General features: G+C 26.1%; 1 protein-coding gene across 3 annotated transcripts; it reads right to left on the bottom strand.

Annotated features, from left to right (window-relative positions):
- Positions 1-4,494: 4,494 nt before the first annotated feature.
- On the bottom strand, positions 4,495-13,305 carry LOC132917438 (acetyl-coenzyme A transporter 1-like). 3 transcript variants are annotated; one of them, XM_060978179.1, is made up of 11 exons: positions 13,026-13,305; positions 12,498-12,537; positions 12,201-12,417; positions 11,791-11,917; positions 10,902-11,061; positions 10,304-10,458; positions 9,033-9,217; positions 6,402-6,586; positions 5,619-5,745; positions 5,260-5,472; positions 4,495-5,149 (listed from the first exon to the last, which is right to left on the bottom strand). In XM_060978179.1, the coding sequence occupies exons 3-11, from the start codon at positions 12,408-12,410 to the stop codon at positions 4,961-4,963; spliced, it is 1,551 nt and encodes a 516-aa protein (XP_060834162.1). In that variant the 5' UTR covers positions 12,411-12,417; positions 12,498-12,537; positions 13,026-13,305; the 3' UTR covers positions 4,495-4,960. The 3 variants fall into 3 exon arrangements, with proteins under 3 accessions (XP_060834162.1, XP_060834160.1, XP_060834161.1); XM_060978177.1 differs by having other exon boundaries at positions 12,498-13,305; XM_060978178.1 differs by lacking the exons at positions 12,498-12,537; positions 13,026-13,305 and having other exon boundaries at positions 12,201-12,488.
- Between the last annotated feature and the right edge of the window lie 20 nt (positions 13,306-13,325).

The raw sequence follows: 13,325 nt of genomic DNA on the forward strand, positions 1-13,325 counted from the left end.
ATTTATTAACTTTTTGGTTTTGACCATTCTGAGTAAATCACTATAATATTATACTGTTAAATTAAAATGTGGAATTCAATGATAAATCATTACATACGAAAAACGATTCTGAGTGAAGACAGTCTGTTAGCTTATATTACTATAAGAATATTTTATATTACTATTATAGTAATTTATTTTACTATCAGTTATACGGTAGATTAAATTAATTTCTGTGCTTGAATTGGGGGTAGACGTGGGGGGACGGAGTCCGTCTTCTTTTTTATTTTTATTTTAGCATACCCCTTCTATTTATTTGAAACGGAACGCTGGAAACGCAACATTTTATGTAGTAAATCATCAGTTTTTTCTGATGCGAAATATACCTATAACCTATAGCCATAATATTTGTATATTTGTATCGACTATGAAAAAAAAAATTGATTAATAATAACAGGTAATTAATATAATCAATCGTTAGTCTGCGGCTACCACACCCAGACCTTTTTTCTATGTGACCTCTGCGATCCTAGATATTATTGTGAACGTGACTATTTTTCTTTTTTATTGTAATATAAATCTATGAGTGTTTTTTCAACAAATTTTACAGTAATTCGCTTTTAACATCGATTGGCAACAGTAGAGTTAATTGCTCATTTTTTATAGGAAATCTATAAAAAATAAATGCATAACTACGTGTTTCTAAATAATAAACTTAACTAAATGAACGTGGATATATGTATTACTAAAAAAATATCTTGTATAATAGACAATTATTATACGTTACAATTTTACAAACATTACCAAAAAAAAAAAAAAAATTAACGTTTTCGTAATGTGTACAATGTTTCGAACAGATTCGTATGTCATTCAACGACGTCACAGCCACCGAATAATCGGATCAGAATCGAATCGCATGCGTTGTCAGATCATTACAGCGGCGCACGAGACGGGTAGCTCAAACGAGAGCGATACACCCGTAACGCGGAACTCTGACGAGTCACTAGAACTGTGCCATGTGCTCGCAAGATCCGACGTACGCGCGACTTGTCATTTCTGCGGAACGTAACCCGCCGTAGCTCTGCGCATATGTCGACAATGACGATAAAGCACAGGGAAACGGGGCTTTACGAATATAAGTTCTGTTTGGGAAACATGGTTGAACATTTACGAATAACGTATTCCTACGAATGACTGTTTACCGCATAACACGGAAACAGAAAAAATAAAATATGCATTAACGCAAATATTTAATACAGATGTGACGATCAGCGTTCGCCCAAACGCAACAAACCAACCACTGACGCATTGCCCGAACGGCGTCAGACTTATATTATAAGCCACGGAACAAGGCCAAGGTCGAATTTTGTTTGTGCATACCAGAGCTTGAGCTAAGGAAATGTTATAGCTGCGAAAAGGTATGAATAAAACACTATTTAATAATACGAGTACAAGCAATGTAATGTGTAGGCAACATAATATGTTAAAGATCAAAAAATATAGATACCAGATGCCTTCCCTCATCGCGCAAGTCTGCCCGGGGTGGGTCTTGCTACGACGGTGGACAGACAGCGAATGGTCAATGCTGGTCGTTTCACCAGGCCTTTTATACCCGGTTCATTAGCGATTACATCGGACATATATAGTGTTCTGTGACAGATAACAAGAAACCGTAGAAACCCCAATAGTGCAATCGCCGATAAACACGCAATTTAAATAAAAGTTATTATAAGAATAAAATAATTATAATAATAATAAGATTAGGAATAAGAATAATAAAAATAATAATAATAAAAAGGAAAAGAAGAATCTAGAACCTTATCCGTGCACCCCCCCCCCCCCACACACACACACACACACCGAACCGAAAAATCCCCCCTCTCGGACAAAAAATTAAAAGTTAAAATATTAAACAATTATTTATTATGTACAAACTTTTCACGGGATTTTAAGACTTTTCCAGAGTTTTTTCCAACCCGTTCTTTTCGTATTCGCGTAGTTTGCGTCTTTTGAAAGCCGTGCGTATATACTATATACGATTTTTTCGCAGTTTGCGTTCGTAGCGGTTGCGATCGCGGTAACGAGTACCTACGACCGCCGACGACAGTCCTCCGGACGTTTTTCTTCGTTCTTTTTATTTTCGCACATATGATCGCGAACGCCGATCGATGTACGTGATATTCATTCTATTGTTATTGCTTAAATGTACACGTATACAATATATGCGTTTGATTCGAAGCCCATTTGTCGATGTACAATACTGTTTTTTTTTATCCAATAAATTGCATTATATATTTATATTATTTTTGTTGTTCTCGGTAGCTAAACTTTTACGTCATACTTATATGTTCAACCACGGGTTGTGCTGTATACCATAAAAGCGTTTCTTGACGACGTTTGTGTCGCACAATACTGTATTCATGTACATGGGTGTAATTGGTGTATATATATACATGATAAGTTTTTTGTAGGTGTATTGATGAGTTATTATAATAGCATGTTATATATCTTTATAAATCGTAATTTAAATTATAATGTCATTGGATGATGTGTAATAAATAAATAAGTGTTTCTTTATTTTAATTAATTTTTATATAATAAATTTAATGATTTTTGGAGATTATGGGTGGCTGAAGGTGATGTAGGAGGCTTTGCTCCGCACAGTAATGTGATATTGAATTTTGTGTGGAACGCACACATCCACTGAGTCCCCCTTCTAGTTTTTTTCCAAATCAAACACTGATTAATTTTTACAAAAAATGGCATAGTTTTATTATTAGTTAAACATATTATAATAATATAGTACCTATAATATTTATATTAAATTATTATATTATTTTTGTTCTGAAAAAGCCTTGCATCACAGCATCAAACGTATTTAATAATGTAATTGGAAAAATAAGCACTTTTTGTCTCATCTGGATATTAGTTACCCTATCCATGTGTCCTAAAAGTATTCAATATTTTTTTTTAAAAAGAGTTCATTTTCTATGTAGGTAGTAGTTATAACAACAATAACAGGTACAAAAGCAAGAGCTGATAATTATTTTATTTCGTTGTAAAATATTACGTCTGTGAAATACCTATATTTTTAATCCACACGGTTGTATTTTTTCACCTTAAACTGGATAATATGAATAAAACATTCATGCATTTTAATATAAATATACAATCCTTTATATTATTTTATAAATGCCTATTCGAGATCCATCACTACCTATTTTACTTATAAATATTATAGTCCTAGTATCATAAGTCTATATTTATGTTTATTAAACATTAAATTATGTAATATCTAAATTAATATACAGGTACAGACGGTACAGTACTCCGTCAATGCAATGGTGATGAATATTATACAGTTGATTAATATATTAGCTAATGGAAACAATATATTTAAATGTTATTCCATCTGCAACTCATATTATGTCAGTCCATCAGTATATTATTTAAAATTTAATTTATTGTAAATATCAAAAAAAATTTATTTATGTCCCAGTATCCATTATTTGTCTTATTATACAGCAAAAAAAAGTAATTGTGAAAAGGTTATTGTGTAGTCATTAGGCATTATAAAGGAATCATCAGTCATAGCAGGATTAGGCGAAGATACATTATTTTAATTTTTCATAAACGCTGAATTATTATCCGACTAAGCGCAGCATTTGAAGGTAACCTGGCCACAATTGGCATAGATGGTTAAGGAAACTCCTCACTAATAAGTAATAATGATATTTCTTGTTGTCTGCTGAATCATTAGCTTTTAATATTATTTCTATTATCTTCTTTTGTTAAACATTGACTGTATTTGTTGTTCATGTCGTTCATGATCGACATGATCTAATCTTTTACTAAACAGTTATTGTCTACGAAAACAATAATAGTAAACTGAAAAACGCTTATGCCGATACATAAATCTTACCAATCTTATCTTATTTATTATAACGTTAGTACGTTATTTATTTTACCACAGAAAACTATTATTATTAATATGCCTTTTAATAGATGAAAATAAAGTATAAAATTCGAAATATTTTATAAAATATGTAATTATTGGTAAAATATTTATGAATACGTTATATTTTATTCGGGATAAAATATATTTATTTATAGTCAGTATTAAGAAATTGGAATTTAATACAATTATGTATACACATAAAATTACATACCTTGGTGATTAATAATTATTTATCAACATCCCTGACGATAGTCAGTGGTTCTGAAACATCTTGTTAAATAATCTTTATTTTAATACCCTGTGCCATGTCCAATTTTTTTTTACTCTTTCCGTTTATTACAGTGAACAAAAATATTCTTAGTATTATTACCTATAAGTAATTTTATTGCCTATTTGATTTTGGGGAAATTCCAGCACTTCAAATTTAAAATTAAAAAAAAAATGTTTATCAATTATAATATAATAAAATAACACACGTTACCATTATCAAAATAACTAATAATATATAATCATTTAAGATACATAATAAATATTATACTTCTAACCACAACTTTTACAATAAATAAGGTTAATTTTAAATTCATATTTACGTGATGGTACATATTTTTTATGAAATATTTTGATTTTATGATAATTTGTCAGGGATTTTGACGTGTTGTTAAAAAACATCCTTAATTTAAAAAACCTATACATTCATCATATATCTTTACCTTCAAGTTATATTTAATTGCTATACAACTGCCAGGTATCGTAATAGGTATTAGGTACCAAAAGTACCAGAAAAATACCAGAAAAATACATTATTTATTGTCAATATTATTTGTTAAGTTAAAATTATATAATTTTAAAATAAAAACAAAAAGGGACAAAGTAATTTATTCAAAATGTACAATACATAATAAAAGTAAATAATAAAATACAAAATAACAATTTAATAATTAATAGCATTTTAGAATATTATCTATTAGTATAAATAACTAATAAGTATACTATTATTATTTAAATGATACATGACGGTGAAATTTAAATATTTACTGAAATAGGTTTATTCATATCAACAATCCAATGAGAAGGATTTTTTAATTCTACATTTTTGTAAATGCGTTTACAGATGCTATACCAAACGAATCCAATAACTATACAAATAGCTACTTCAATATAGTAACCGTCCACAATAGTCACACAATTATGACTCTGTTTTGTATTACAAATCTAAAAAAAATCATAATAAATATTTCATAAATATTGTACAATAGTTAAACAAATAAATTAATAATACGATGGTAAACAAATACAAATTAAATTAATACAGAAAGTATTACATTTTGAAAATCTGTCGTAGAACAATCATGGCCATCGTTTGAACACTTCTTGAATGTTAAAATATCAAACATTTTTAGAATAACAGTAGATGGTGTTATCCATGCTAAGGTTCGAATAGCATTAGATAATGTTAAGTAAGTGCCTGCAAATCGAGAATCAGTGATCTTAATGAAGAAGGAATTATACAACATTATCATGATCCCGTTTAACAGCTGAAATTTAAAAAATCAGTGCTTATATTTTATAGAATAATTATCAAAATTATTCAATTTGATTTTTATATACATTTCATTATTAGAAACTATTTTTATAGGTATTTATGAATATAAATGTAACCTAAAACTAATTGAAGACTTACATCATTAATTCCAATTATAAAACCCGATATAAAATAATAATATACAGGTACATTCACAACCCCATTATTTGTAATTAAAAAGGGCGTATAATAAATCAGAAGAGCATATGGTATATTCCAGAGTAATCTAAAACACAAAAATCGTTTTCTTAAATTAAAATCAAAATAAGTTTGACTTCATAGTTTATATTTTTATTGACATAGCTGTTGCTATTGATATAGCTGATCCAGCATGGTTTTGCCCATGTACAATTATATACCCGTAGATTTGCCACAACTTAAACTCTGTTTAATGTAAACTGCACACATTTTTAACACAGTTAATTGAACTATTTTAATCAAATATAAAATATAGGTCTAAAATTATATCCAAACATAATAAGAATTAATAACTATTTTAGTTTCTATAGTCAATGGTAATCCTCTACAAACATATAAATATAAGTTTTTTTTGAGCCACCTAATGGGTCCTTCTCAAAATTCAAAATTTAAAAAATTGGATTCGATATGCACCATCTTTGAGTACAAGATTTCAGAATCACGAGTAGGATAAACTTAACCATGGATCGTTCATAGTTCACACGCACACATACACACACACACACACACACATTGTCATTTGTTAATATAGATTTATTTATTTAATTTCTCTTAAACAAAACAAAAAAAAACAATTATTTCATAAAAATTATTTTTAACGTATAATAATGTGTTAATATTTGTATAGAAAATTCAAATAAATATATATAATATATGTATTAAACAAATAATTTTTTTTCGTACCTTATTAGCGTAAATTTCAATATCAAGCTGAGTGGCTTTGGGCCCACAACATACTTTGATGCTGGAATAGGTAGAATTGTTTTTAAGACAAGCATGACAGTATTAATTACCATAATGCTGTCTTTTGAAACACCACCATCAACTAATTTCAAGTACGATATCGTATCCATTGTAGCGTACCCAAACTATAATTCGAATAACAGAAAGACTATTATTGTATTATAGAATTAATTTTATTATATTATATAATATATTAATAAATCTAAGATTAAATAATATTCATTATTAACATATTTGATATATAGCGAACATTAAACCGACACTTCTTGAATAAATAAGTTTGTGTTAGTTATAATAGCACAAGGTTTTAGATTTTTCTTAGTCACGATGTAAAAATAATTTTTTAAAAGAAAGATCTTAATATTTATTACGTTGACTTAAAACGTACCTTTATAATATATTATACGGGTCAAGAAAGATTAAATGGTTATAGAAATTTTCAACATATGTACTAAGACATCCATATTTATCCAGGTATTGCAAATAATTGATAAATAGCAAAAAACTTTAAAAAGAAAACCAAGTATAAGTCTATATAAACAATACCTAAGTTATTTTTTTTACACAAAATATGTGTTTTTTTGTATGACACTAATTTCTGTTTTAAATTCATTATTAATTGATTTTATCTTTGAAAAGAAATATTTTTAATATACCTACGATGACTTAATGCATAAGTACATTGTAACTTGTGGTTTCAATATTTTACGAATATTTCGTGGTTGTTCCACTGTCTAATATTACTTATAATTTATAATTATTAAAAAAAAAATGATAAATAATGTATAAAATATATTATAACAATTTTCTATGAACAATGATACTTTGAAAATATTCACTTTATTTTATATACTATAGCTAAAATTACACCATTATATGGTAAGTTTATATTGATTTAAGATTAATAACATTAATTTGATATGATAAAATATTATAAAAATATAATGCCGTATGCGATATTTTTACAATACATTAGCTCAACCAACCATATTATTAATAGAAAAATAAATATGTCATAAAATATCTTCAAAAATAGAGATAATAAATACACTCTGCTCAGTATCTGTTCATAATTATTTTCTTAAACAATAATTTATCATTAAATTCAAATATATTACATCCAATACAATGACGAATTGAACCGACGATACAGCAGGACAAGTTCCTTAATTTTTATCTTTTGTGTTAATTGTTAATGTATCATTAGAATATTTATATGACTGCAATTGAAAGAATAAACGAAAATCTAAATATTTAAATAAAAATTTCTCACATAATAAACGACTTTGAGATCTTGTTTTAATTATTCGAATACTATACATATACTATACAACATTATTGTCAATATTTGGAAAAAGATTTATAATTTATTGGCTATATTTTACGTCAAAAATAATTGAGAAGTTTCATTATAGAAGTATATTTTAGATTCGTTTAAAATATTGGACAGTATAAATGCATTGCATATAGTCACTGTTAATAATAACTATAATAATTTGATAATTAACTGTACTTTTTTACAAGATAATTTTGTAAGTTTGTAACAGGAATAAAAAACATGTTAAAAATACAAAATTTACGGAAAAATGTAATTTAAAACAAAGATGGAAAATACCTATTTTTATTATTAATATTATTAATATATTTATTAATGTATATTTATTTAATCATATTAGATAACATAAAGTTAAAATGTAGGCAAGTAGGACTGCTTTGATGCACAACAATAGATGTCTAGTGGGTCACTGTAATATATGTGTTAAATTTAAATTAATGATAAATTATTATTTTATGCGAAAAACAATCTTGACCGAAGACTGTCTGTCAGCCTATATCGTTAAGTAAACTTCATAAATGATAAGTAATATGTTTTTTAACATTACTATGAAAGTAATTTATTTTACTATTAGTATTACAATAGGTTGATTTGATTTTTCCAAATACACTGATAACGTTTAATATATAATTTTTATTTATAGATTATTTCTATATCTAATGTTTATAAATGCAATATAATATTTTAAAAATAAATATTTTATACTGGAATTAAAAAATCTAAAAAATATAAAAACGCAATTATTTAAAAAAAAATTATAGCAACCTACCATAACACTAAAATTAAAACAAATGACTTTAATAGCTATATCATAAAATATACTTAATGACGCTCGTCTGATAAGCCGTCTCCGCTCAAAATCTTTTTTCGCATACAATGATATATAATATTGAATTCAGATTTACTACACCCATAACTACAGTAATCGACTTGGCACCTAAAATAACAGAGAGGTACCCACTTGCTTAGATGCGCACTTCTTTACTCTCAAAATTGAAAATCAAAGCATATTTGCAACTACCTGTCGCGTTTATAGTCACAAAAACTTACACATAAATTAATTGTAAAATTAATACATTTATGATTCATCGTTCCGCTTAAAATCTAAAATAAAATCCGGATAATTTAACATACTTACGTCTTACATACTACAGATATTTTAAAATTTCATTAAATGAATAATAAAATTAAAAAATTTCAATGTTTAACTAAACTTATATTTAATAAGTAATTACCGACGATGTTAGAACAGCTATTAAAAATATGACCATGCCAGGACGCTTAATTATTTTCCATACTAATTTATAATTTTGAAAAATAGTGATCTTTACGCCTTCTAAATTAATATTCTTTTCCTTTTTAAAGATGACAACTAAAGTTGTAATTGAAAAGATTATGATGCTCCAAAAAAAAATAGTATCTGTAAAATCAAAGATAAAACAATGAATACTCGCCATAAAATGTTCTTAATTTTACGAAATTAATTTATAATTGTATTAATTATAATTAAATTTATATTTAATTTGTTTCAATACTTTGTTTCAAGTGTAATATATAAATACATTATAAAGTATATTACGCAGTATCTTAAAAATATATGCAACTTAAATTCTAACCAAAAGAATTAATAAAATTAAAAATATTGCTTATGAATTATTTAAGTACCCATATATTGGTTGTATATACCATGATCAATACACACTATGTATACTTAGTAGAAAAAATTACAATACAATTTTATGTTGTTTTTTTTTTGAAACTTTGATTAAAATGTTTAAACGTTTATGTATAAAATGACTTAAACACAACCACGTGTTTAATAGACATTTTAACCTCGACTATTCACCAAAAAAAAAACTGTTAAAAAAAAGTGCTTAATCATCTGCTACGCGAATGCCATTAATATAATATCATAGCCATTAGACATTTAGACTACTTATCATTCACTTAAAATTTTGGTTTAAAACATACCTAGTGCTATCCATATTTTGCTTTAGTTACAATACAATAATTAAAGTTTAGTTGATTTTAGTATCGACTTGGGTCAATTAATGTAAATCTTATATTATGTCTAAAATTCAAATTATATAAATCTATTTTATAAAGCAGAAACAATAATTCTCTGGTGTAATGGCACACACTAATTAGAATCTATAAAACACAATTCTAAAGTCCTTGGTTGGAAATAAAAAACTTATATCGTAAACACAAAATATTTCTAGACATTTGTCAAAATAATACATAGAGCCGATATTTTAAAGTCAGGGGATGCTTTAGTGTGTTGGACCTTGTATTATTGACATAAACAATTATTTTTCTAAGGGTTGTATTGAAAATCATACTTATCAAATATCATTAACGACATTCACCATCTTATAATTACATAAAAAAAAACCAATATCAATACAATACAGACTCTCTACACAACAGGTCCCGTTCTCCCGTCCTTTATACGCATCTGTCATCGAAGTTCTAAAATACGATTTAAACAATTTATAACATATACCTCTGATACTGAATATTCCTCCTGAATCGGGCGTGAATCGTAAATATCTATTACAGAATTTCTCGGATGAAAGAAGAATTGGGAAAACGGATCCAATGAAAATCCCCGCATTGATACCTGCATAATTGCAAGACCCGGCATAACTGGTATTATTTCTGTAAAATAAAAAATTAATCTTACAATAATTTGTTTTATATAACTATTTTTTTTAGTGTACCGTAGGTTTAAATATTATATTTAAATACAATTATTTATATACATATATAATATATTATAATCTATGTGTACAATTTGTTTTATTTTAGTTGAACTCCTCGAGTCGACTGATTGGTGTGTCATGTATATACCATATGGTGTTATTATCTGCAATAGTTATCTATTTAATTGTATTATACTGAATACCAATAAAAGTAATATTATGCCAAACCCGCAGAAAGACACTAACAGAGAAGAACACTTAATCATAAACAATAATAATAAAGTTATATTTATTGTTTATTGGTATTATTATTATATATATATGTTCTTTATTATTATAGATATTGGATATTGACAATCGTATTTTATAAAAAAGATCAATAATTATTATCTCACTCACTTTTTCAACATAGTCAATGCCCAGCTGTCAACGACTATATCTTGAGTAGTATTCAAAAAGTTGATGACCAAAAACAAGCATACAATCATCGTAAGGTTCGGTTTTCCTGATTCAGGTATCCATTCATCCATATTATTAGCAAAATATAGTAATAACGCACCTGTTCCATATTTGTCATTATTATTAATTACCATTATAAAAATTAATAAAAAATATGAACGATGGTAAACTCTTCCGATTTTTAAATCTAGTAAATTCTCGGGTCAATATTATGTTTACCCGAAAGAAATATGTAAACTCTCCCAAGTTTTTATGCCCATATTATTATAAAAATTAAATTAAAATCCATTTTCAAATTAACTGATGTTTTTTTTAATTTAATTAGTACCTACCTCAAATATAATTATAACCGATTATAACCCATAGGCTCATAGCTAAAAAATTGATTTTTATTATTTACTATAATTTATATATAGGTACTTAATTTTTTTAAATCGTAGTTTTATATTAGTATTGTATCATTACAATTATTTGTATATAATATACAAACGAAATAAGTATTACAAAATACAGACTCAGGAAAGTTAAGATAAATCATATTATATTTTTCAAGTAATATTGAAGTAGACTTGGAAAAGTTTACCATCAGGAGAGTTTACAGGTAGGTACTAACTAACTTATTTAATATTTTTGATCAATAAAATCAGATTAAAAATAATAACAATAATTAGTATAATTGATGCAATAATAATATTTTATTAAACTGATTTGTACAATTTAAATTTAATTTAAAATGCCAATAACATTATTTTATTAAACTATTGATATTGATCTAAAATATTCAATAAGTTTAACTAAGGTGCTAAAAATGTTGCCAAATTAAACAAACCTATTAAGTATTGAACAGGTATAAACCAAGATTTTCGTTGACCTATCCACGGTATGTAGAATGAGTCAACAATTGGTGCCCATAATATTTTTATAGTATACGGCCATAGAACAAAACTAAATGAACCCTTTAACATATCAATAATAATTTGACAATATTTCTAAATCGTGTATTGAATATTATATTTTCTCTTCTTATTAATATTATCGATGTTGGATTATTATATTAATAAATACATAATTACGTAATATCGATTGTACCTCATTTTAATTACACGCGATACATTAATATTAAGTCATCATTTATAATTTAATATTTGAATTTAAGATTTTATAATTGTTATTAAAAACCAAAATATACTTAACACAATATTTATAAAATTAAAATAATGAACATACGTTTAAACTTACTTGATCGTTATAAGTTACTGAATATTTACTCTGAATAATTATTGGTAAGGCCAATGATAAACCAAAAGGTACTCCTTGTATGATATAAAGTAATGTTAATAAAAAAATATTACACCAATCTCCTTTCGGATTTGGTTTTTGCCAAGTTGAGTCATTTGGTGCATCTGCAGATTCTTCTATTTCAATTCCATTTTTTGTTGTTTTTGACATGTTTAGTCTACAATAAATTTGAAAACTTTGTTACCTATTGTCTATCGCAGTTCAGTCGTTTCACTAAAAGAATAAATGTGAACATACTTGATGTTGATTTTGTCTTATCGTTGTTTCCTGACCTTTACTGCAATACAGATTATAATCTCAATAATCTCAAAATATTTTGTAAATTACATTCGTATTGATTATATTTTGATCTATTAATTTTATAGGTGGATAATCAGTTGAAATCAAAAATATTAAAATTTGCATTAATGAAGTTCTTTTAGGTAATTTCATGAATAACGAAGAATAATTATTTAATATCTAAATAAGTATCTTATATTTGTGTATAAGTGCATGACATGTATTATGAAATTGGGAGTCATAATAAAGTTAAATTATATTCAAAACACTACTATACATCATAAAAATCATCTTAAAACACCATTCTAAAATCATTTTCACTTCTTATGTACAATATAATATTTGCTTGTGGCACATTGTATATATCGTACTTAAAATCTAAAAAAAATTAGCATTTTTTCTATTTTTTTCTTTTGTAGGTGTAATATCCTTGCAAAATGATTCTACTAAATTACCATAATATCACAAATTCAGTTGTTCATTTACCATTAAAGAAAATAATTATTATTTTTCTTTGTAATTGTTACAAAATAACTTCCAGTAGACAGTGTCATTACAAAGAAATATCTGCACAAAAAAATAAATGTATGTTCTATTTAGTATGCAAAAGTTTTGACTTCAACCATTATTAAATATATCGCTACTTAATCACAGACAAGCTAAGTTTTAAGAACAATATATATAAACATTTATCGAATAAAATTTTTATAAACCTTACTAACTTTTGATATTGTTTGTGAAAAACTACACTAACAAATAGAACTGATGAATTTTACCTATACTCGT

This window comes from Rhopalosiphum padi, chromosome 1 (genome assembly GCF_020882245.1).
Source record: "Rhopalosiphum padi isolate XX-2018 chromosome 1, ASM2088224v1, whole genome shotgun sequence".
Classification (NCBI taxonomy): Eukaryota; Metazoa; Arthropoda; class Insecta; order Hemiptera; family Aphididae; genus Rhopalosiphum; species Rhopalosiphum padi.